The 27,115-nt window shown below is 36.4% G+C and overlaps 1 protein-coding gene across 1 annotated transcript in view; it reads right to left on the reverse strand.

The window, feature by feature from the left end:
* MTMR9 (myotubularin related protein 9) overlaps positions 1 to 27,115 on the reverse strand; it is a 55,708-nt gene that overhangs the window by 15,521 nt on the left and 13,072 nt on the right. Inside the window, exons 3-8 of the mRNA XM_025873754.2 lie at positions 23,147 to 23,272; positions 12,669 to 12,842; positions 10,359 to 10,576; positions 9,347 to 9,508; positions 6,405 to 6,546; positions 4,384 to 4,604 (exon numbers count right to left, since the gene is read on the reverse strand). Of these exons, the coding sequence (XP_025729539.1) occupies positions 4,384 to 4,604; positions 6,405 to 6,546; positions 9,347 to 9,508; positions 10,359 to 10,576; positions 12,669 to 12,842; positions 23,147 to 23,272 (1,043 nt within the window). The remainder of the gene's footprint in view (positions 1 to 4,383; positions 4,605 to 6,404; positions 6,547 to 9,346; positions 9,509 to 10,358; positions 10,577 to 12,668; positions 12,843 to 23,146; positions 23,273 to 27,115) is intronic.

Below are 27,115 nucleotides of genomic sequence, written 5' to 3' on the forward strand. Positions count from 1 at the left end.
CTGCTTTGGGCTCTGTGCTCAGTGCGAGTCTGCTTAAGATTCTCTCTTTCCCTATGCCTCTGCCCTTAACCCTCCACACACTCTCTCTCTAAGATAAATAATCTTAAAAAAAAAAAAAAAAGACTACCGACCAAGATGTCTATACCAGCAAAACTGTGCTTCAAAAATGAAGAAGACTGATGTCACCAAAAATGGCAGAGTAAGCAGTTCCAAATGCCCATCCCTCCAGAGAAACATTGAAGACACAAGTAGACACTGTTAGCACCTACTCTGTCAGATTTCTGGGAAATAGAGAAGTTTACAGCACACAAGCAAATGAAGAATCAAGGAAAAGGAAACTTGAAAAACAATAAAAAAGCTTAATGATATTTTTATTTGCTCTTGCCCTACCCTTACCCTAGCTCATGGAGGTCTTGAAGATGGCAGCCCATGCTCTTAGCATGGGACCCTGGTCCCTGGCTTCAGAGGGAATAAAGCAGTCCTTATTCACAAAGAATTGTGTCTCTCTGTTCTAACTTGTCCAAGGGCTACCTGAAGCACCTGTCTTTGTTATACCTAACTTGGAAATCACCATGGGCAGAAAAGCGGTGGGCATTCCTAGAAAACATAAGGTGAACGGACAACCTGCAGCCATCTGGGGGAAAAGATTATGGTTGAGGGGTACAACAGAGCACCAAAAGCCCAAGGAAAAAGATTATTTGGAAAAGCAGTGTATTCACAGTTGCCCATGTATAGTAAGGAATTAAGAAAGCCATATGCATGCCTAAGGCAGGAAACATGCTCCGAAAAGGCCCAAGAAGATCCCAAGATTTTGGTTTTGACTGATCTCTAGGCTCAGTGAGGGCCAAAAGTGAAGGCTGAGGCCTGACAAAGCACTGAAGGAATATTCCAGCATAAAGCCCATCTGTAAAGACTGCAAAAGGATTTTTTTCCTTTGTCTGGAGTGGGTTTTCCTTTCACTTTTCCCTCCCCCTTTTCCTCTCTCTCTCTTTTGGCTCCAGGTATTCAATGCGTCCCGCATCGGGCTTCCTGCTCAGCGGGGAGTCTGCTTCTCCCTCTGACCCTCTTCCTTCTCGTGCTTTCTATCTCTCTTCTCTCTCCCTCTCAAATAAATAAATAAAAAATCTTCAAAAAAAAAACTTAAAAAAAAAACAAGGAAATCACTGTCAAACAATAGCTGAACACAAACTACAGAACAGATACTTCAGAAACTACACATGAGAAAAAAATACACCTCACAAAACAGTTTAGCAAAGGTCTAAATAAATAGTTACAGCTTATGGCAAGTAATAAATACAAACTCCAAGGAGTGGGAAGAATCTAATTTCCAGAGAACTATGTTGTAATATTTTAAATGTCCAGATTTAAAATTACAAATGATGCAAAAAAGACCCCTAGAAAGTATAGCCCAGTCATAGAAAAAAAATTAACAGAAATTGTCCCTAAGAAAGCACTGACTTTGCTTTTATGAGATGAAGACTTTAAATCAACAGTCTTAAATATGCTCAAAGAGCTAAAAAAAAAAACCCAACAAAACAAAACAAAACAAAAAAACCCAAAAACTAAGGACAAAGAACTAAAGGAAACCAGGAGAACAAGTCTCAAAACCTAGACTATATCAATAAACAGACAAAATTATAAAACAGTACCAAACAGAAATTCTGGAACTGAAAAGTACAATATCAGAAAAAAACAAAACAAAACAAAACAACTAACTAGATGGTTTTAATAACAGATCTGAGCAGGCACAAGAGTAAGCAAATCTGAAGATGGGTCAACTTAACTTCCCCATTCTGAGAAGAACAAAAAAAGAATAAAGAAAAATGAACAGAGCCTAAGCAGCTTGTGGGCACCAACATATGCATAATAGGAATCCCAGAAAGAGAAGAGAGAAAGCAAAGGAACAAAAGAATATATAAAGAATTAATGGCCAATTGGTCAATTATACCTCAATACAAATAGAAAAAACTGAACACAAAAAGAACCACACACACAAAATTATTAAGGGCTGAAAACTCCCCAAACTTGATAAAAGACATGAATCTACACATTTAAAAGTTCAACAGGCTCCAAGAAGGATAAAGGCAAAGAGACCCAAACTAAGACACATTATAATCAAATTGACAAAAGCCAGACAGAGAGAGAATCTTGAAAGCAGCAGGAGAGAAGCAACTCCTCATGTAGAGGGATCCTACATGATCCTTCTACAACAGATTTCTTATCAGAAACTATGGAGGCCAGAAGGGACAGCAATGACATTTCTGAAGTGCTAAAAGGAAAAAAAACAAAACCAAAACCAAAAAACTACCTACCAAGAACTCTACATCCAGGATATTAGTTGAAATCCACCTGGTAACCAGTAAAAAAAAAAAAAAAAAAATTAATATACACAAAATAAGAAGGGAATCATGATAGTACACTATATAAAGTATCAAACATATAGGAAGGCAAGTAATGGAGGAGATGAAGAACAAAAGAGGTATAAGACAAACAACATAAATCTCAAACTGGCAGAAATAAGCCATTCCTTTTCAGTAATCACTACAAATATAAATGAAGTAAACTCTCCAAACAAAATGCAGAGATTGGCAGAATGGACTAAAATATGATCCAACTATATACTGTCTATAAAAGATTCACTTCTGATTCAAAGATGCAAACAGATTGAAAATAAAAGGATGAAAAAAGATTTTCCACACAAATATTCATTCCACACCAAGAGAGAGCTGGAATGGATATATTACATCAGATGAAATAAACTTTAGGACAAAAACTCTTACAAGAGACAAAGAAGGATATTTTAAACTGAAAAAGAGTCAATCCATCAAGAAGATATAATAATTATAAACATATATGTACCTTGCAGCAGAGCCACAAAATGCAGGAAGCAAAAATCAACATAACGAAATAGAGAAATAGACAATTCTCCAATATAGTTGAGGACTGCAATATCCCACTTTTGATAATGTATTGAACTAGACAGAAGACCAGTAAAAGAAATACATGACTTGAACAAATGTAAGACAAATCTAGAATACTCTGCTCAATGACATCAGAGTACACATTCTTCTCAAGTGTACATGAAACATTCTTCAGGATATATCACAGGTTAGGCCACAAAACAAATCTCAATACATTTTAAAAGACTGAAGTCACACAAATATCTTCTCCAACTACAACAGCATACAGTTAGAAATCAGTAACAGAAGAAAAAACACAGATGAATGAAAACAAAAACACAACATGCTAATATAACATATGGGGATTCAGTGAAAACAGTGCTCAGATGGAAATTTATAGCAGTAAAAACCTACATTAAAAAAAGAAGAAAGATCGGGGAGCCTCAGTGGCTCAGTCGATTAAGTGTTTGCCTTTGGGTCAGGTCATGATCCAGGGTCCTGGGATCAAGCCCTGCATCGGGCTCCCTGATCAGATGTGGGTCTGCTTCCCCCCCGCCTCTGGCCCTCAACCCCCCTGCCCCACCCCGCTTGTGCTCTCTCTCTCAAATAAATAAAATCTTAAAAAAAAAAAAAAGAACAAAGATCTCACATCAATAACTTTTAAATCAGTAACTTTATACCTTAAGGAACTGGAAAAAGAAGGGCAAAGTAAACCAGTACTAGCAGAAAGAAGGAAAAAATGAGGAGAGAGTAGATAGATGAAATAGAAAATAGACAACAGAGAGCATCAGTGAAACCAAAAGTTGGTTCTCTGAAAAGACCAACAAAACTGTCCTTTAGCTAGGATGACAAAGGAAAAAAGAGAAGAGGAAGCCTTTTGACTGTACCCAACTGAGATTACCAGTTAGGCACCTTTAAAGATCATTTTGATAGGAATCTTCTAAATAAACCTATAAACTTGATGGCGTCTGGACTGTGAAAGGAGGCCTGAGGACAGTTTCCAGGGGTAATAGACAAAGTCTGGAGCAGGAGTAGGAAGACCTGTATTATAGCCCTACTACTGGTGACCAACCGGCTGTGTGCCCCTGGTCAAGTCATTTAACTTTCTGGGTATTCCCCTCCCAATCTTAAAATTGGATGGAGGGTAGAGTTGGAGTATATGTTAAGGCTTCTTCCAGATGTAAGATTACTATGATCTTATATAAGGAAATTAACATTTAAAATGGTTGCCCAATTTACTCAAAGGTTTTAAATCAGTGTATGGACTAATTTTAATCTAGAAGAACAAAGTCTAGGACATGCTCTTACCTAGCATGTGATAGGCTCATAAGAACACACTTCATGTAATTTAATTTATACTAACTGTAACCTCTACCATCTGATAAATAACAGTAATGTAGAACCAAATCCTGGTCTCTTTTAGGAAGTGACCAAAACAGCTACAAACAAAATGGCCCTCATCCCATGTAAGCAGTATACCCACCTTTCACTTTCATTGTTGCCCAGGAATGTTCCAAACTGTGAGGCATATGCATGCTCAAAGAGCATGATGAGGAAATTCTCATTAAATTCAAAAGAACAAGGAAACTGACGAAGTATCTGCCACACACAGTCCAAGAAGAGGAGAAATACAGGTGACTCCCACTTCTGCTTACTATTACAATAGGCTGACTGTGCACAGCGCTGTTGGAATGGGTGGCCAGCCTAAGACAGAAGATGGAAATGTGACAGTCATAGCCTAGTGAGAGCACATTTATTATTTACAGCACATTCCATTAACATTATTTCACACAGTTGCAACGAAACTCTTATTAAATGGAACACCATATAATTTGGATGGCTGCTATTTAGACTAATAATTTCTTGGTTTAAAACAATTTTCAGCAGCTGAGGAAAAAAACACGACTTCCAAATATTTAACAAGGCTGTGCAGTTAAGGCATAACCCTAAGAACTGCAATTATCCTTGGTGAACTCTATAAAGTAAAATTTTCTAGGTCTCTATAATTTGTAGCAAAGTCAAAGAATATAAGGTCTTTAGGTACCAAACAAAAGACAGCTATCACCTTTTCTCTCTCCAAAGCGTTACAGATTATTGTAAACTACATAAGCCTCACCACTACATGGAAATAAATATGGAGCTCTCACACACAAATTTTATAAGGTCACTCCTGATATTAAATTTTTAATTACATGTGGAAAAAAGTTATTATATTGAAGAAATCTTTATGAATACTTTTATATTAGAGATAAAATTGTCCTTAGTTCCCCTCTTCTCTTGAAAAGAACTGGAAGAGTCTGACCTCTACTGACTAAAGGAAATTAAGAATCATTTGGATCTCTGGCCCACCCAGAAACTGATTACTGATCTTATCCCAAATCACACCCTTCTAGGTATTTCACACATTTGCTTTACCTTTAGGTCCTTATACTACCTCATCTGACAAAGAAAATGTTATGAACATTTTCCAGTGGCTAATGGTATTTTGATACCCATTAATATGGTAATATTTAAGTAAGTAAATCACATTCATTTATTTGTTTGCTATGCATCATGAGGAATGTTGCTGAAGAGATTTTTACCAAATATTTGGGATGGTCTGACTTGAACAGAGATACACATTAGTCGTCAGGCAGGGTAAGACAGACATGGCATACATAACAGCATTAACACATAATAAATCTGAATTTTAACTAGAAGGGCCAGAAATGATTTTTCTCCAGAGATAATTCTACTTTCAAAATATATCTAAACACTTTTCTTAATCACAGATTATTTACTAAGTTACACAGTGTATATACATTTATAAGTTAACCTCTGACTTGGGAGGATTTCAATCTATTTTATGGGGCCTTTATTTCAGTTGTCATTCAGCATATGTAATAACACTGCGTTATATCCTAGGGATAAAAGAGAAATTGGGCATGGTTCCCTGACCTCAGAGAAGTCACTTTATTTGGGTCTAGTTTAGGGAACAAGTCATGAAGACAATGGATCGATTTTTAGCTGTAAAGAAGGTTAAGGTCCCAAAGACTTCATGGGAGTAGCGACATGTAGCTGGATCCTAAAGCATGAGAAGGATTTCACCTGGTGGGGCAAGAGGACACAGTGGAGCCCCAAAAGCAAAAGGCAGAAAGTGCTAGAGCCCGTCCCTTATAGGTACAAGTCCTCACACGCTTCCTGCCTTGTTTATGTTTTTTATCTCTAGACTATTTTACATTCTTTGTTATTTCCCCTGTAGGTAACAAAGTACAATTAGTGAGAGTTTGTTGAGGGAATGAAACGCCAAATGAGCAAAATAAGCAGAGAGAGGCACAAAAATGGAAAGGCAGTAAAGATTATAAACGTTTACTGAGAGGAAGAGAGATTAACTGCTCCCAGAAAAGTAAACATACAATTTAAGCATTTTAATCAATCAAAATGTCATACATTCTCTCCACTCCTGCAAACTGGGATCACATCAATTATTAGCAGTTCCTGTGCACACCAAGCAGCTTTTCTCACCTGCAGCCACTCTCTTTCTATCAGGGCCTCAAAACCACGGATGGTCCTGCTTCTTGGTTCCAAGATGATCTGGGCCAGGGAGGTAACCTGAAGTGTGGAATCAGTTCCTTCTGTTCCATGAATCAATATGGATGCCCCTTCCCTGATAGGAAAATCCAGAGTACAAATGGGATACTCCCAACACAGTCAATCAACTCTGTTAATAACAAACATTTATTGAGTACAGTATTTCCAACTCATGCATTCTGCTCTGTCCAGTAGGGTTTAGAGTTGAACTAAGGCACAGGAAGAGAGCTTCTCTTAGGAAAGAAAAACTATGGGTTCCAAATTTCACATGGCAAGAACCTCTTTAAGTTATAACAACCTTCACAAAACATTTTAGTTGAATTTTTTCTCCTTTAACAAAACCCCAAAGCAGTCATTATCACCACAATAGGTGCTTATGTTTTCTGCCTTAATAGTTGATTAAAGCCCTTCTCATCAAACCTAGAAACATACACTTGAAATTATTTTTCTGTATCTCTCTGACCCTGATTCTACCTTTTCACCATCAGCTGACTATAAGGACGCCTTCATAAACTGTAATCTAATGGATCTAGGAAACAAGACCCGAACCACACTTTCAGAAACATGAAAACAAGAAGAAACATTTATTTTATTTTTTTAAGATTTTATTTACCTATTTGACAGAGAGAGACACAGCGAGAGAGAGAACACAAGCAGGGGGAGTGGGAGAGGGAGAAGCCGGCCTCCCACAGAGTGGAGAGCCTGATGCGGGGCCCGATCCCAGGATGCTGGGATCACGACCTGACCTGAAGACAGATGCCTATCGACTGAGCCATCCAGGCACCCCAAGAAGAAACAGTTAAAAAACAAACAAACAAAGAACTAACAAAAAAACAAACAAGCATAAAACTGTCAATCTAGAAAGTCAGTGGCAATGATATTACCATACCACAATACTTAGAAGGAGTCTGGGACCCCATTATTCTAAGGACAGTAGGAGAAAACACCAAAAACTAAATTAAGTACATCTCCCCTCCCCTTCTTCCAACTCTCATATTGAAATGACAGTGAAGAAAATATTAAGAAAAAGGAAAATAACCTCACCACTTTCCCACAAGAATTTCAAGTTTGGTTACTGCTATTAATTCTTGTACTTATATCCTTTATGTAGCTATAACAAAAGGTAATTGCTTATTATTTCCACTTTTATTATAAACATTTTCCTATGTTTTCATATCACCTTTAGAAGTACTGTATCAATGGTTATATAATATTCTTAGTTGATCAACTAAAATTTACTTAAATGTCTTAGGAGTTATTTAGGTCATTGCTAATTTTTGTTACACTGTACTTAGCTTTTTGTCTTCTGTGAAATTATTTGAGAGTTCTTAATTTGAAAATAAGACTCCCTGTCATTCACCCAAGGTTAGGTTAACAACCTCATTCTTAGGATGAACTCTTGTGACTAGGAGCAGGGTATGAGCAAGTATTTTAAAGCTTCTGATGTATACATTGAATCGCTATATCTTAGTTATCTGTGGTATATTCTCAATTTAACTCAATTCATTCAAGGTCTATTCTTACATTTTGAGCAATTAATTACAAAGGCAGATTTTTATGGAGGTATAAGTAATAAGCTAGTATATATCAGAACAGGGAACCCAAACATGGCAAAATAAACCAAAACCTTCAACGCTTATGAGAACGTGGAAGTCCCTGTTTGTTTCCGGTGGCCAGCTGAGTCTAAACGAAGGTGGAGTTAAATTACTGTTCTGCACCTCGGGTTGCCTTGACCTGTAGCATCCCATTATCATGGCTGCAATCTCAGACAACATGGTGATAAATGTTCATTGTCATTTACAGTTCATAAGAAACCGGAAGCCTCTGTATTCACCATGCAAGGGGATATCTTTTTAACTTAGGTTAAAAAGAAACGAAACCCTTCAAATTAATGTCTCATCATTCCGTAATATTGATTTCTCTGCCTCAGAACCTCTTCTTTAACCCGTAAAGCCTAAGACAAAGAACAACGACAGCCTGCGAATCCCAACACCAAGAATCTCTACCCATTACTGGTTTTGTCATTAACTCACCACATAATCTTAAGCAACCTGTTCTATGATCAATTTCTCACTAACCGTAAAAACATTACATGTGTATTTCCTTAGTTTGGAAGCATCAATAAAACAAATTACAGTCTCAAGGAAAAGTGCCATCCAACTATGTGGTGGTGATTCTTATACCTACCTATTGTTTCAGAGGAATCCCCTTCTTAAAAAGGGCATTCTAAGCTTCTGCAACAACTTATACCAATCCTTCTGCCTCTGTGTTCAAGTCTTCTGCCTCAAGTCTCACGGATTAGCAATCTTCAACTGAGTGAATAAAATTACTTCATATACTTCACATCACTGCCCTCAGGTTTGCTCAACTTGAGATCCTGATATAACTACACATATCAAGTAGTTTGTTAATAAGGTACCTGAGAAATTAGAGTTGTTTTACCGTGTAACAGAATTACATGTTTCTTTTCACTGATATTTCAAAAGTAAGAAGGCAGGTTTGGCCCTCTGAGAGCAAACAAGAAAACTTCTTTTCATTCTTTTTCATGGTTTAAGAAAAGGAAAAATGGTAGATTCACAATTCAAGGATTTTATAGAAAAAAAATAGTTCCTTTAGTACTTAAAAAAAAAGTTTTATCATTGAAGATGTGTGTATGTATGTGGTTCATTAATCATCAATTACATACCAGACTCTATGCACATACCTCATCGATAACTGAATGGCAATGACTATCTTATGTAGTAATTTATACAATGATCTGAACATAAGGTATAGACAGGTGCAAACTTTAACACAATATATAAACGTAGTCTGGATAAAAGCAAGGTCTAGTTAGCAGTACGTGTCCCATTCTGGAACACTGAAATACACTTTACCTGTCGATGCACTGAGCTGCTAGACAAGCAGTTGTAAGAATCTCTTTGATGTGAGTCAGCCAGTTCGAAGCCTCCAATCTACCGAGCCATCGGTCCATGTTATGTGTTTGGTCATTACAAGCTTCCACGAGTTTGATTAAGCTCTCCTGAAGAATGTGATACCTTTAAAAAACAAGAAAAAGAAAAAAAGAAAATAGAAAATACAATGATGAAGGAGAAACCAAACCAAAACCCCAACCTCCACTATAACCCAAGAGGCAAAGTAGCTCAAAATAGTATAAAAATATTTACCTTGCTATACAATAACTTGATAATTAAACACTGAAAAACTAATATTTAAACATGGGTGCAAGGAAGCCTAACACGCCTGTCATTCCTCAGATGAACAGATTAAACCAGTTCACACAGCGGAATTATCTGACTAGGGAACAGGACAGAACACTGCATTTTGTGACAAGTCACGAGGCCACACCACTGACATCTGCCATCCTGTTCCCACAAATCCAACGCTAGACACCTGGTTCCTTCAGCAGGGATGGCCGAGGCCAGCTCAGACCCCATCGTTTTATTAGCTCCAACCCCCACCCACCCATTCCAGAAGCCCTTATAAACCTCTAACTGCAAACATAAAAGATACTGGTGGAGGAAATACCATGTGAGATTAGGTGGGTGTGGGGGAAAGGAAGTCTCTAGCCAGAATTCTGACTTAGAAAAATATACTTATCTGTAGCATATCTGTTCACTAAGTGTGGTGACCAGTGATCTACTAATAGAGGAACAGACCTTGCAGTGATGAAATTGAAGAGTTCACTTAGAGAAAGCATGCTTTTGGGCAAGTCCAAGATTAAGTTTCCCGCTCATCTTATAAAACACGACAGGATATCCAGCCAATTTCTGACTTTAAGTTAATGGGTAGGTTCGTTTGAGAACTTGTGACCTTTGAACAGCTAAGGGCTCACTCACTCTAATTTGCTTCTAATAAAAGTCCATTACTGTCTCCAGAGTCTTTTACCTCTCAATGGACTTATGAATCCGCCTCCACTGGGGATAATGAGCTTCTTGTTCAAATCCGCCACCTTTGGCTCTAGCTTGCTGAGCTACATTTAAAGATCGGGTGTCAATGATGTAGCCTCGTTTTCCTGGCCTGAGGGTAGCATTTATCAGCTTTTCATCTTCTTTGCACCTTCTCCCATTTGTGCCAGTGAGTGGCTGACCACTTCGCATGATTACCTAGAAGCACAATGCAGTTTAAAATTGAAGACTAGTTGCTTTGAAAGTTTCTGAAAACAGAAATGAATTACCTAGATTAAGAGCATCTCAAAAACAATTGTGTGACACTTTGAAATGAATTTGATCCTGAAACAAAGAAATAGTTCTATATATTTGCAATAATTAATAACTGTAAAACAAAAATAAGCCCTGCACTTTAAACAGTTTTTCTTCCTAATATCTCAAAATATTTCCACATAATACATTATAATTGCTAAAGAGATCAAACATTATAATTCATTTAGTCAGTAAATTCTTTACTGGACACAGCCTTGTAATACAAGAATAATGGCCTACGTGCTGGTAAACTTCTGTTTCAACTATATAAACAGGGTTGGCAGGTTTTATCAAGAATTATAGGGATGCCTGGGTGGTTCAGTTGGTTAAGCGTCTGCCTTCGGCTCAGGTCATGATGGTCCTGGAATCGAGTCCCACATCGGGCTCCTTGCTCATTGGGGAGACTGCTTCTCCCTCTGCTTGTGCTCTCTCTCTCTGACAAATAAATAAATAAATAAAATCTTTAAAAAAATTGTAAAGGGCCGCCTGGGTGGTTCAGTCGGTTAAGCGTCCAACTTTTGGTTTCAGCTCAGGTCATGATCTCAGGGTCTTGAGATCGAGCCTCATGTCAGGCTCTGCACTCAGTGGGGAGTCTGCTTGAAATTCTCTCCCTCTGCCCCCCTCAAATAAATAAATCTTTTTAAAAAGGAAAAGAATTATAAAGAGAAAAGGCACCAATGCCAAGATAAAAAAGCTTATGTACTATTCTTCTTGTGGGAATCATTTTTAATATCCTGAAAGCTGTCTACTATCTATTCTCCTATGGCCCTCTTTCATCCTTTTCAGTATTTCAAGACCTAGAAACTTGTTTCCAAAGACTATCAACTATATATTTTGAAAGTCTGATTTTGAAACTTTTCTCAAGAAATCAGTATTATACTGGTCTCTTCCCTGGTGAATAGTTTAGAGTTATTTCCATTTCATCCCATAATATATATGCTGTTATCTTAACTGCCTTGAAATTTAACATGATGAAGAAAGGTCATCCAGAAGATGACAACAGTTAACTCCCAGTCTGCGCTAACCATGTAAATAGACACATAGTATATTTAGTATTTTTTAAAATGCTTTGTGATGAACACTGATTAACAGAAAAACTACTGAGCAAACAGGATAGAAGACCTGATGTCAAAATAGCAAATTTTTAGAAACCTTTTTAGTCTAAATATCCATACTTACTATCCAGGGAAAAAAGGGAAATGGAATATGAGTATAACTTATCCACTAATTTACTACTGGTTTCAAAATGAGAAACAGAGTTATTGACTGAGAGAAAATAAGAGAACAGAAATAGATTTAGAAAATATTTAGGGGGCGGCTGGGTGGCTCAGTCAGTTAGGCCTCCAACTCTTGATTTCGGCTCAGGTCATGATCTTAGGGTCACAGGATCGAGCCCCACGTCAGGCTCCATGCTTCTGCTTAGGATTCTCTCTCCCTCTGCCCTACCCTACCCTCACCCTCAACTCGTGCACTCTCTCTCAAAACGAAAAAGAAAAAGAAAGAAAATATTTTGGAAACACACAGCAAGTGCTTGCCTATTCAATTACTGACTCCTGTACTAAAGTTGTAACAATAACATGTGTCACTCTTCTCCATTTTGAAAATAAAAATGTCTGCTCAATTTACCTTTTACAGGGAAATTTAGTAAAGATAATTAAAACAAAGTATCTTACCATTATTCTGGTTGGAGAAATTTATTTTTCTACCTAACAGTATTATTTAAAGTGTCAAATGATCATTAGTTTCCTTTGTACTGAGTCCTGAAGATAAGCCTATCTGGCCTAATTTTGAGCAGCATCATGTAAAGAATTCAAAATCCTATCCTAATCACAAAACATACTACTCCTGATTCCCTAACGTTTAAAAGAAGGAAGTCGTAGCGGGAGAGACTAATCACATCCATGAACAAGTACACAGAAAAGGGAGTATTTCTAAGAAAAGATCCGTAAACTAAGACTTTCAGTGGATCAAGCAGCAGTACCATACACTTACTTACCATTCCATTTTTTTTATGATAATAACTGAGTACTGGGAAGCGTCCTCCATGTCGAAACATAGCTACCTTTCGAAGAGCTTCATCATCAATGTATTTGGGAACTATGACAATTGGCGGGTAAGAAGGGCAGACAGCAAATTCCTTATTGACATAGCTTAACCTCCATTCACTGGTCTGAAAAACACAAAATACTTCAAAGCTAAGCAAGTATCTCAATGTCACGAAATAATTTGAAAATTTTAAAAGGACCTTAGAGATCAACTTTCATACAATGAAGAAGCCATCTCTCAGGAATTTAATATAAGGATACCTAACCCATACTTGACAGAGTTCTGTTCTTCAGAATCAGCTTCTTGCTATGCTAGGAATCCTCTGTTCCTAGAAAGTGCTTCCTGATATTAAGCAAAATGTGGCTACTGTAACTTCCTCTATTGTTTTTACTGTGATTTCAGCACAAATTCCTATTTCACATGGCATCCTATTAGCTGACATCATCCCATTCATCTTTTTGGGTATCATTTACTTTTTTTTGTTTGTTTGTTTTGGTACTCCTCAGTATAGCAACAGGAAGAGTATAATACTCTAGATAATGCTTAACCGGAACAGATGAGAATAGAGCTACTACATACATTAAATCCCTTGTTCTCTTCTGTTATTTGAAAAAAAGGAAATGTAGAAAGACTGGTAATATCTTTCTTAAAATAATAACGACTTAATACTAAAAAAAAAGTTATATTTAGGAATCAATGAAATAATTTCTAACTCACTCAGTAAGGACTAAAAGTATACAACATAAAATTATCCAATGACAACTTACTTCAAACATCAAAAATAAAAACCACTTGAAGACTGTAAAAGCTTTTTACAGTTAAAAAAATAAAATTATGTATATGCACATTTTGATATATTCCGATAAATCAGAGTTGGCCTAACATGCTGGTCATGGGTTGCAGTACCAAGAAGATAAAATCGAAGTATGTTCAGCATACTGTAGAAAAAGAAGATTTTTTTAAAAAAACACCCTTTTACATGATACCATATGTTTTTATATTAAACCATTTTCACTTTTCAGTTCTTCTCTTTACCAACTTTAAAGAGAGTTTCTAAAAGATTTATTATTTAAAAAAAGGAATTTACCTGTTTCCTGCTCACCTCCATCTCATAATTCCCTTTCCCCAGCGGCAACCATTTTCAACTCTTTTAGCTTTAACTCTGGCGTTTACCTCCAAATTTCTAAATAATATGACTATACTATTAGTTCTTGAATTTCACGATTAGGCATTACTTACTGATTTCCTACTCTGGAGAATGGTATGATCATCCACTGACCTGCAATACCACTTTCTGGCATATAATAAGTTTCCATACACAGAGGGCTCTCTATTCTGTCCCCACTGGTTTATTTGTAGTAAGTCCCATAGCTTTTAGAATAGACTTGATATTTAGTAGGCTAAGAATCCTCCCCCCCCCCCTTTTTTTTGCTCTTCAAGAGTACCTGGGCTCCACTCAGTCCTTTGCTCCTCTGTGCAACTTTTGTCAAATTTCATGTAAAAACCCACAGCAGTTTTAACAAGACCGCACTGACTCTACAGATTCATTTGAAGACAATTACATCTTTAAAATATTCAGTCTCCTTGTCCCTGAGCACAGCGTCTCCTACCTTTTAAAAGCTTTCTTAATTTTTTCAATAAAGTTGTATAATTCTCTCAGTAAAAGCCTTGCCTATCTTTTCTTTGATATATTCATAGAAACCTTATATTTTTGTTGCATTTTAGTTGTTTTCAAAATTGTGGTTGGTGTAGAGAGATGCTTACAATCTCAAGATTCTTTCAGCTTCCTGCATACACAAACATATAAGCAACAATGACAGTCTTGCTTCTTTCATTCCAACCCTTAAACTTATTTTTCCTTCTTGTCTTACTGAACAAGCAAGGAGTAATGGTTGGTGGGCATCTTGTCTCACTCTTGAACTTAAGGGAATAATATGTTTTGTATGTTTTTGTTTTGGGTAGCTTTATCAGATTTACCAGGTAGCACTTCTCAGATTACATAAATTCACTTCAAATCCAATTCTGCCAAGAGCTTTTATCAAGAATAGATGTTTAGTTCTATCCTATTGTGTTTTTTTCTATTTTATTAAACCATTTATGTAATTTGTCTCTCCTCTCTAATTCTGTGATATTCTCTTTGCCTTACTATTTAATAGCTGTACTACAACACATTGTGATATTCTCTTTGTCTTACTATTTAATAGCTGTACTACAACACATTAAGTAAAGGTTTCTTTTTTATTGTCTTGCATGGTGTTTGCCGAGACACTTTAATCTAAGAGCTTGTGACTTTCATGGATTCTGGAGAACTCTAGACCATTACCTATTTGATTGAATAGTGCCTCTCTTCCATTTTCTCTATTATCTTCTTCCTGAACTCCCATTTAATAAACGTTGTTGGATCTCCTCCCTTTATCATCCATCCATGCATGTATCTAAATTCTCTATCATTTTCCCCATCTTCCTCGTTTCTCTGCTTTGTACTCTGAGCAATTACTTCAAATCTATATTCCAGATCATTGATTCTCTTTGTTTCTAATCAGCTACTTAACTTTACATTAAGTTTTTTCTCTTTTTAATCAACTTTGAGATTTTATTATTTGTATGAAAAATAAACTAGATCCATTTAGAGTACATGATTTCCTGAGTCTTTGACAGTTGTATACACCCATGAAACCACCCCACCACAATCAAAATAACAAACATTTCAGTCATCTCCCACAAAATCCCACGTGTATTTTTGTAATCTATATCTTCCCCTCCACATCCCAAACTAGGATATAATTAATCTGCTTTCAGTCACTTTTGGTGTTTATCTAAAAAACCTTTGCCTAATCCAAGGTCATAAAGGTTTCTCCTGGGTTGTCTTCAAGAAGTTTTACAGTTTTAGCTCTTATTTCATCCATATATAGGTCTACGCTCATACCAATAGGGTATAGCTCTTATTTCATCCAATGAAATAAGCTCTTATTTCATCCATGTATAGGTCTTCCTTATACCATTACCACAGTCTCTTGATTATTGTAGCTTTATATTAAGTTTTAAAATCAACACAAGTAAATCATTTATTTTTTTGAAGTTGTTTTGGCTATTCTAGTAACTTTGCATATTCACATACACTTTAGGATAGCTTTGTCAATTTAAAAAAACAGCTATTGGAATTTTGAGAGGATCTGCATTGAATCTATAAATCAATTTGGAGACAACTGTCATCTTTTTAAAAAAATTTTATTTATTTATTTGAAAGAGAGAGAGAGCACAAGCGGTGGGGGGTGGGGGGGAGGAGTGGCAGAGGAAGAGGGAGAAGCAGGCTCCCCGATGAGCAGAGTGCAACATGGGACTCGATCCCAGGACCCCAGGGATCATGACCTGAGCCGAAGGCAGACGCTTAACTGACTGAGCCACACGGGCGCTCCAGAGACAATTGTCATTTTAATGAGAAGTCAGCAAACAATAATCTGCAAGCCAAATCCAGCCTACTGCCCATTTCTATAAATAAAGTTTTACTGGTATAACATAGCACTACCAATTCATTGATGTGTTACCTATTGCTGTTTTCATGCTACAACAGCAGAGTGGTATAGTTGTAACAGAGACTGCATGACTCACAATGCCTAAAGTATTTACTTTGTTGTCCACTACATAAGTCAGCCCACTACTGATCTTAACCATACCGTCTTCTAATCCACAAACATGGTATATCTCTCCATTTATTTAGATATCTTTAACTTCTCTCTGCAATGTTTTGTGTTTTCCAGTGCACAGAATCTGCACTTCTTTTGTTAAATTTATTCCCAAGTATTTTATTCATTTTCAGACTGCTTGTTGCCAATACAATTAGTTTTGGTATATTTATATCGAACAACCTTGCTAAACTTGCTTATGAGTTGTAAGTATTTTATTGATTTCTACTCTTATTTTTACTATTTCATTCTTTCCAGTTACTTTGTTCTTTTTTTTCATAGCTTAAGTTGGTGATTTTGGACCTTTCCTCCTTTTTTAATCTAAGCATTTTAAAGCTGTAGGTTTCTCTTTAAACATTGCTTTAGCTGTATCCCACATATTTTGATGTTGCGTTTTTATTATTCAGTTCAAAATATTTTCTCATCTCCTTTATGATTTCATTTTTGACTCTTAGATTATTTACAAGTATTTTGTTTAATTTAGAATATTCTACTAAAAAAACTAATTACCTTAGTTTACTGATTTCTAATTTAACTTCTTTGTGCCTAGAGATTATACTTTGTATGCTTTCAATCTTTTTAATATTGAAATTTATTTAATAGCCTTGCATTCAGTCTCTCCTGGGGAACACACCATGTGCTCTTGAATACTATATATTATACAGAAGTTGTGACTAGCTTCTATAAATACCAGTGTTGTTCAAATCTTCCATGTCTTGTTTTGTTGTTGTTTAGTTGTTGTTTTTAGTCTGGTTGTTCTATTAATTGCTGTGTTAACAATCTCATACCATGATCAAGAATTACTTATTTCTTCCTACTTTCTATCAATTTTTGTTATTAGGCATATATATATATATATATATATATATATATATATATACACATATACATATAGTTATATCTTCCTAAAATTTTGTTATTATGAAATGACCCTTTTTATTTGATATTTTGTGTCTTGAAATCTTTTTTTTTTAAATCTTGAATTAATGCAGTTACTTCCGTTTTTTTATCCACGGCGTATTTTCCCATTTATTTATTTATTTATTTTCAACCTATGTCTTCATATTCAAATGCATCTCTTGTACACAGCTTGTATTTGGATCTTGCCTTTTTTTTTTCTTTATATCAGTCTGACAATCTTTGTCTTTCAACAGGAGTGTTTAGCTCATTGATACTAAAATAGTTGTTGATATTGCTGAAATAGAGTTTAACATTTATTTTCTGTTTATCCCTTCAGTTTTTATTGCTATTTTTTCTTTCCCACCTTCTGTTAGATTATTTAAATACTTTTTAGAATTGCATTTTAATGTACGTATTAACTTTTTAAATTATACCTCTTCCCATTTTTAAAAAAGGGATTGCTCTAGGACAGTGGTTCTCAACCAGGGATGATTTTGCATAGCGGTAACATCTGTCAACATGTGGAGACAACCATAGGTGGGGGGGAGGAGAATTCTACTGGCATCTAGTGGTGCGAAAGATGCTGCTTTCAAATGTCCCACAATGCACAGGACAGATTTTCTCAACAAAGAATATAACTGTGCAAGTATATTTATCCAGTCAGCCCCCCCCACACCCAGTCACCTTTAACACTAGAGTTTCCATATTTAATATGTACACATACACTATAAACACCACAAAGGCAATGCTGTAGTCTTTAAATTGTCATGTATATTTTAAAGATATTAAAAGGAAAAAAAATAGCCTGTTATATTTACCTAGGTATTTAGCATTGCCAATATTCTTCAATAATTCTAAATATTCAAGTTTCCCTCTGCTATTATTTCCCTTCAGTCTGAAAAGCTTCCTTTAACATTTCTTATAGTAAAGTCCTCTTGGCAATAAATTCTTAGTTTCCTTTTATCTGAAAACGCTGTCTTACCTTCCTTCTTGAAAGATATTTTCACCACATAAAAAACTCAAGGTTGGCAGCTTTTGTTCCTTTCAGCACTTTATAGTTTTCTCTTCTGGTTGCCAGGATTTCTGATGAACAGTCCGTACTCATTTGATTGTTGTCTCTGTGTATGTAATGTTTGGTTTTTACCTGGCAGCTTTCAAGATCTCTTTACTGTTGCTCTTTGACAGTTTAACTATGATGTGCCTATGCAGGGTTTTCTTCACATTTATCCTGTCTGGGGCTTGTTGAAGTTTTTGAATTTGTATCATTCCTCAAATTTGGAAAGTTTTTGAACATTCTTTTTTAAAATATATTTTCTACCTTATTCTCTCTAGTCTCTCCTTCTCGTTCTCCAATTACACATATGCTAGGCATTCTGGTATGTTCCACAGGTCCCTGAGGCTCTGCTTATTTTACTATAACTTATCCCCTCCCCCTTCTTTCTACAAAATAATTTCTATTGCTCTAATGTCAAGTTTACTGGTTCTGTTTTCTGTCACCTCTTCTGCTTTTTAACTCATGCAGTGAATTTTTAATTTCAGATATAATTTTCAAAAAGTTCTAAGAGTTCTATTTGGTTCTTTCTGATTTTCTATTTCTCTGTTGGTATTTCCTATCTTTTCTTTGGTTAAAGTCCTTGTGTGATGGGTGCCTGGGTGGCTCAGTCGGTTGGGTGTCTCCCTTTGGCTCAGGTCATGATCCTAGGGTCCTGGGATTGAGCCCTGATGTCAGGCTCCCTGCTCAGCGGGGAGTCTGCTTCTGTTTCTCCCTCTCCCTCTGCTCCCCCTGCCCAGCCCCACCCCACACTCCCTTGCACATGCTCTCTATCTCAAATAAATAAAATATTAAAAAAAAAATCCTTGTGTGATAATTTAAACATCTGAGTCACCCTGGGGTCAGTACTTGCCAACTTTTTCCTTCAGAATGGGTCACAATATCTTAGCTCAATTTCAGACTGTATCCTGGACATTGCAAATGTTATGCTGTGGAAGCTCTACATTCCATTATACTCCTTTGAAGAGAGTTAATGTTTTTTGTTTTAGTAGACAATTAACTTTGTTAGATTTAGATTGCAAACTCAACACATGTGGTGCAACGCAGCTCACCTCTTGATTCTGACTGATCTCAGTCGGCTTCATGCAAGCACCACTCACGATCAGCTAGAGGTTCAAGGTTGTATACCACAAAATCAAGGTTCCCCTTCTCTAGCTCTCTGGTTGCCCCAAAACTTTCACCTGGTTCCTCCCACCAGACAGAAAGTGAGCTTTCAGTTGGAATGTTAGCATTTCCACATTATCAATGCCACAGCTATGATGACCTCAGGACAAAGCCCCCCAAATAGGAATTTCATTCTGCCATTAACTTTCTCTACATTTTGACCCCCTCCAAAATATGCTGTTTTCTGTTCAATTACCAAGGCTTTCAAGTGGTAGTTTTTTTGTGTTTTATTTATAGTTTGTCACTAATCTCTGCAGGAGGTCTTCTCAGATAGGAGCTACTCAATCATAAGCAGAACCTTATCACCTTTTTTATATATAATTTCAAAAGTGGTAGATTGAGGGAGTGCAGATATATATATAGGTATATATATACCTATGTATATATATAACTATTTCAACAAAGTACCTGAAATAATCTTTCATGATATCCTAGAATAAAAGCATGCTTAAAGTAGGAGAAACTCTAAAGATCAGTTTTGTTCAACACTTTCATTTTGTAGACATGGAAACTTGAGTCCCAAAAAGTCAAGCAGTCAATAACGTATCAGGGATGCAACACAAGATATCTTGATAGCTAGTTTTAGTACTGTCCTTTCAATACCACACATCTCTTTTGGACATAATAATGAAGTGGGGACTGGCTAATATTATAATTAAAAAGTTTTTCAGATGGTAAAAAAAAAAAACACACCTTACTCAAAGAATACTGATTAAGTGACAGAGGTGTAACCTGGCAGAGGATTTCTAATCATATATAGAAGGTCTTACCACCCTTTTGCCCTGTCCTGAGTAAATACACGCCTACATTCATTCACTCAACAAATACTTACCGTTTGCCTATCATGTGTTAGAAATACAGCAGGAAACAAGAATGACATGGTTCCCGCCCTTGTAAAGTTTGTATCTAGCAGCTTACATTCTAGCCCAGGAAAGAGACAACAAACAACGAATAAGAAGTTTTGCACACTGTTGACTCCCTCCTACTTGAAACTCACTCTTCCCTTGGATTTTTCCTCCATTCACCTCTTAAACGGTTCAATCCTTGGCATCCTTTTTACTTCAGATGCTTTCCTTAGGCAATCTCGGTCTCTCCTCATGGTTTCCACAGTATATACCCTCAGTTTTTTTCATTTTTAGCACAGACCTCTCAAATAAGCTCTAGACTATCTCTTGTAGATATTCAATGACATGTACCATACAGGCCCTTTGAATTGCCATCCCCCAAACTGAACTTAACTCATTCCCTTTAAACATCTTTCTCTTTCTATTTTTCACATCTCAATGGTATCATCCTAGATACCACTGCCTGTTTTACCCTTCACATCCAGTGAGTGGGTCACCAATGCCAATTCTACTTTCTGAATCTTTCTGCACTATATCCAACCATCTTCTTTATATTATTCCAGTAGTTTCTTCAAGCAGTTTCTTAGCATTTTGCACCAGAATTGATTTTCTATAACACAAATCTAATAATGTCATTTTCCCTGTGCCTTGTGCGTACTTTCGTCAGCACTTATTTCACTGTACTTGATTACTTAAATAACTGTTAGACTTAGTTAGAACTGTGAGAACAAGTGGAAGGAAGGAACCATGCTTTGCTCATCTTAAATTTCCATCATCTAGTAATAGTACCTAAATACCTCAAACAAGGCATTAAAGATTTTTCATTAAATCTGTGGATTACAAAATTTGCAGTAAAATACTAGAACTTCAAATATACAAACTGCTTAAATAATTAGCTAAACCAAAAAGAAAATGCCTACTAGGAAAAGTATTGAATCTAAATAAAAATTAGTAAGTAAATACAATAACAAAAACACAGGGCAGAGCCCTTGGTAACACATATGAGAAGATGTATAAATTTTAGTTTATTTCATTAGTAACTTAATTCTCAAAAAAGCTAATGCACCTTTAAGCTGCCTTAAAAATCTCAGTAATAAGTTCCAATCTATGCCAAGTGGTATGGTTACCATATTTTAAGAGAATAAATGACAAACTAAAGGCCCTGCTGGGAAGAGCAACCAGGACAGTGTGTGGCCCTGAGGTCACCGTTATTAGAAAAAGTTGAAGTAAATACTGATATTTAATCTGCAGAAATGAAAACTTAATGGGGACATAAGAGTTCCTAATTTGAAGAAGACTTCATGGTAGAGGAATAAGATAAGTTGAATAACACAAGGTAACATCAGAAACATTGGCTCTATGTACAGGGAAACAGAGGTCAGCTCAGAATTAGAGCTGTCCCCAAATGGCACACCGTTGTGTTTTTGCAAATTCTCCCACACTAAGATTTCAAGCAGAGGCTAAACGACCACATCATGATCATGGATGTTTTTAGCACAGGGGATTTCTGCACAGAATAGGAGACTGATTTGAATGTTGACCTGTACAATGCAGACTTAGACTGGTTCACTTATGGCACCTAACTCCAAGATAAATCATGGGCAGGTCATTTATACAGACAGTTTTGGGTACCCAAACAAATCACCCAGACATCTCCCTTCCTGATCACCACGTGACTGCCATTTTCCACCTAGGAAATAATTCCTCTAAGGTAACCATTGGTGGTAGCTTATAACAGTACTGATAATAGTACTTAACTGCATAAAGTATCATGCATTTAAGAATGTTTACTATGCAGTTTTTAATGCAATAAAAATACTAAATTTAAGTGTAAATATAGGTAGTTATCCACGAACTATATAAAAATGCCCCATACAATAAGAATGTGAACTTCCTGTTCCTTTATCACTTTGCTGACATGGACATCATTATTCTTTAAATTACACAGACCCTGGTCCCTACTTCTTGACAACCCCCCCAACCAGGGCCCATTTACATAGGTGTGATGGAAGAATAAAGAAGTAACATTGTGAAGAATAAGAAAATCTGGTTCTAGTGACTTGGGTCTTAATAACCCAAATTATAAAAACACAAAAATTATCCCTCAGAAACAAATATGGTCTATGTTTCTCTAATGCTATCTTAAGCACACAGCAGGTTCAACAGACTTTTTTGGGATGGCTCAGATCCTAATTACTACACATAAAGTTGTTTCTATGGAGACGCTTTTAAAACAATCAACAATGAACTCAAAACATGTGAGGACTATCTTTATGAAGATCTTAATGTTTTACCAATGTCATTTTCAAAATTAAAAAAAGTAACATCTGGGGGCGCCTGGGTGGCTCAGTTGGTTAAGCGACTGCCTTCGGCTCAGGTCATGATCCTGGAGTCCCGGGATCGAGTCCCACATCGGGCTCCCTGCTCAGCAGGGAGTCTGCTTCTCCCTCTGACCCTCTTCCCTCTCGTGCTCTCTATCTCTCATTCTCTCTCTCTCAAATAAATAAATAAAATCTTTAAAAAAAAAAAGTAACATCTGGAATACACTGAAGAAAAAAGTAACATCTGAAATCCACTAGAAGAAAAATCCCTTGAGCTGCAGCATTGAAAACAAATTGTGCAAATCTCTGAATGGCAGAAGCTGCAGTACTAACCGCTAACAAAATTTCTTTCAGGCATGGGTAAGCCAACAACACTTTATTAGTCATCAAAAGGAAGGGATCATTTCACAAGTAAGGTATTGGATTATTTCTCATTACACATAGTTGTCTCAAACGTTACTCACAGCTGAAGAGTAGAGTTCAAACTCTTGCTCAGGAAGGAAAGAATGCCAACCATCTTCTATCACTTCAAACATGGGCCGGTAAAAGAAAGGGTACATCAGAGTAATAGAGTCCAGGGTAGACAATGCCTAGGGCATAAAGAAGGAAACAAAAGAAAGAAAAAGGAACATACTGCAATTTGAAACACTTTCTAATTACCAAATTGGTATTAAACAAATATGGTCTAATAATGACGCACACCCAATATATTTTTCTAACATTGTATTTACCACTAGATACAATTATAGCTTACTGAAGCTAATTTCCATGCTTTTAGCATCTAACAAGGTACCTGGCACATAGCACACACTCAGTTAACACTTGCTGAATGAACAAAAGAACAAAAAAAGTGTGCACACCTATTCTAGAAGAAAAATTAACTCCTTTGACACCACTTAACAAAGCCTAATATAAAGGTCCAAATATTTCTGGGAATCAGAAAACAAACAGGTTTTGGTTAGAAAGCAAGGCCTTGGCTCAAAATTCAGTTATTGACTATGTCAACATATGTACATTATTTAAAATCAGTGTCTATTAGTAACCATAAATAAGGTTACAGCTTGGTGGCCATGTATCATATTACCTTTATGCTACAATGACCCATTCTCAAGCTGGGGCAATAACTCTGTGGTCCCCAAATCATCTGGAACACTTGAATTCTGGATAACACCACCAGGAAAACCTGACTAAATGGGAGGAACAGACCGATGCAACATCCTCCATCACCTAGCAGTTACAGCCTTCTGACAGGGGAGTTATAAAAAGCACTTCTATGACTAGGAGAAAAGGTACCAAAATCAATTAGCATAATTCAAATTCCAGTAATTATGGAGACACTCACCTGGAGGAGGGCAGGAGCCCAACATCATGCTTGTTCCCCAAAACTCTCAGAATAAAGCTACCTCCCTCTAGGTCACAGAAGGACCAGGCTTACAAAAGAATGGGCCCAAGACTTATTAAAAAACAGATTAGACATGCAGTTCAGCAGTTTAACAAAAACATCTTCATCCAAAGTTATTCTTCTGTCTGTCCATAAATCATGACACCTTCCCCCCAGAGCTCATGAAACAGAAAATATGGAGAAACATGGCTGTATAATCCATTATCCACTTCTATCTAGTCTTTGGCTGCCAATCACACTAAACAAAAGCAGAATGGCCAATGTCCACAACCAACCTAGGCCTGAGCTGTCATCGTTCAGTACAAACATTATTTTACTTAACTGGTTCACTTTTTTAAATTGGTTTATTTTTAAGATATTCTTTGCAATATTTAAACATTTTTTTTTCATCTTTACTGAGGTAAAACTGACAAAACTAAGATATTTAAAGTGATAATTTGATACACTGTGAAAGGACTCCCCCATGGAGTTACTTAACACATCCATCACCTCCCATATTTACCTTTTGTTAAAAACATTTAAGTTCTACTCTCTTAGAAAATTTCTATTATACAGTAATACAGTGTTATCAACTATAGTTACCATGTTTTACATTAGATCCTAAGACTTTATTCATCTTATAACTGCAAGTTTGTAACTTTTACCAACCTCTTCCCTATCTCCCTTAGACCCTACCAACCACTTTTCCACTCTCGGTTTCTCTAAGTTTTGTTTTTGGTTTTTAGGATTCCACATATAAGTAGTAACATGCAATATCTGTCTCTCTGTCTGGTTTACTTCACTTAGCATAATGCCCTCCAGTTTCACCCCTGTTGTCACAAATATCAGGATTACTATTTTTTTTAAGGCTGAATAATATTCCATTGTATGTACAGATAAACATCACATTTTCTTTATCCATTCATCTGTTGACAGATACTGAGGCTATTTCCATATTTTGGCTATTATGAATAATGCTGCAGTGATCATGGAAGTAAAGACAGATCTTTGAGATTATTTTGTTTTCTTTGGACATATATCCAGAAGTGGGACTGCTGGGTCACATGGTAGTTCCATTTTTAATTTCTTGAGGAACCTCCATACTGTTTTCCACAGTGGCTGGTACAACCATGATTTTATTTTTATTTTTTAAAGATTTTAGTTATTTATTTGACAGAGAGAGACAGAGCGAGAGAGGGAACACAAGCAGAGGGAGTGGGAGAGGGAGAAGCAGGCTTCCCGCGGAGCAGGGAGCCCAATGCGGGACTCCATCCCAGGACCCTGGGATCATGACCTGAGGCCGAAGGCAGATGCTTAGCGACTGAGCCACCCAGGCGCCCACAACCACAATTTTAAATGCAAGTCAGCAGGCACTTTAGCAGGCACTAAGCATTCATATTCTGACTTGTGATCCCACACTATGTCATCAGAGACAGGACTTTTCCTTTAAACACATTAATGCTGAAAGAACTGAAAACATTTCAATTCCAAAAGACAGTGGAAACTACATAGAAGCTTCATCAGACTTCCTGCTACATTTTAGAAAACTGAGCAATTGCCAGTTATTCTTCCAATGGGATTCTATTTGTGGCAGCAGACTATATTAGGGTACATGGATTCTTGATTAGAAAGAATAGCTCTTTTATATAAGAAATTCACTATTACTCCCAAGTCATGTCAAGATGTATAGGGGAGGTGGGGAAGGAATTGGATACCAGGAAAAGGCAAGAGACCAAGTTCACGATGTATACTGACTATGTTGTAAAACAATCAATAGAACGTTCACTTCCTGAGGTCAAGGGTTTCTATATATTCAGTTTCTAAAGTACTTTAGGTACTATATACAGCCAATTAAACAACTGATTAGTGTCAGATGTTAATGAAACTAAGTAAATGCAACCAGAAAGTGGGTAACAGGCTTTGCCCTCTATTTCCTTTACCGTTATCCTTTACCGTATGCAACTTCACTAACACCCACCAACCAGCTATCTCGTAAATTATAAAAGGAATAAGAAGAAACATGTAGACTGGTCAGTGAAAATCCAAACCCACAAGTGAAAAAAACAAAAACAAAAACATGCTCAAATGAAATGGGTCAGTAGCCTTCCCCTGCCCAAACAGCAGGACAGTGTTTCAATTTAACAGCCAAGAAACCACAGTGCGTTTCTTACCCATGTTAACAAATTTGGCCAAATCAACATTACTACATCACTTCCAAATGACAAGATACATAAAACAAATAGTTCAGCTAATCTTCTCATTTCCTCTAAGTAAAATTTAGCAAAGGCAGAAAGTAAACCACTTCCATGCCATTTTTCTCAGCACAACAGTTGTTTTATTTCTCTATTCTTGTTTAAAAACCAAACAAGATCCTAATTAAGATTTTTAAACCTTTCTGCCTCCTTTTAATAGTTAAGCCAATAGCATTTGTTTTGGATACAAACACCAGATTAGTCACTCCAAGACCAAAGGAAAAAAAAAAATCAATGTATTTGTAATTATCTAGAAAATACTATAAAGTTAATTGCTCTAATTTAGTGGCAATGATTTAAAACAACGCAATTTAAAATTTGAGTGTAAACCAAAATAGTTGGTTTGAATGGGGAAGAAAATGGTGTGAGCACCTCCATTTAAATATTAAATTATCCAAGTAAAATGTCTATTATTTGGAATCTGAACAGATACTCAATACTGTTGATACAGATATAAAACAAACACACCCTGTCTTAATCAAACCTGATGTATGGAAAATTCAGACTTACTAAAGGCAAACAAAAGACCATAATCATTGGTGATAATCACTGACTTTTATAAAAGAAATAACTTTTTAGAAAAGCCTTACCATATATACATACAATGGACTATTATTGAGTCTTAAAAGAGAAGGAAATCCTGTCAAATGCTACAACAAGTGAGGCTGGAGGAATAAGTAACACTAAAAACTGTTATAAGTCAACAAAATCCTATTACATTCCTATAACAATGAACCAGGGTGAGGCTTTTCCTGTCAATTTTCAATATGTGAGTCACAGAACATGACCAACTATCTACT

The sequence above is a fragment of the Callorhinus ursinus genome, unplaced genomic scaffold, assembly GCF_003265705.2.
Source record: "Callorhinus ursinus isolate GAN/ISIS: 27379988/994484 unplaced genomic scaffold, GSC_fseal_2.0 scaffold4, whole genome shotgun sequence".
NCBI classification, from domain to species: Eukaryota; Metazoa; Chordata; class Mammalia; order Carnivora; family Otariidae; genus Callorhinus; species Callorhinus ursinus.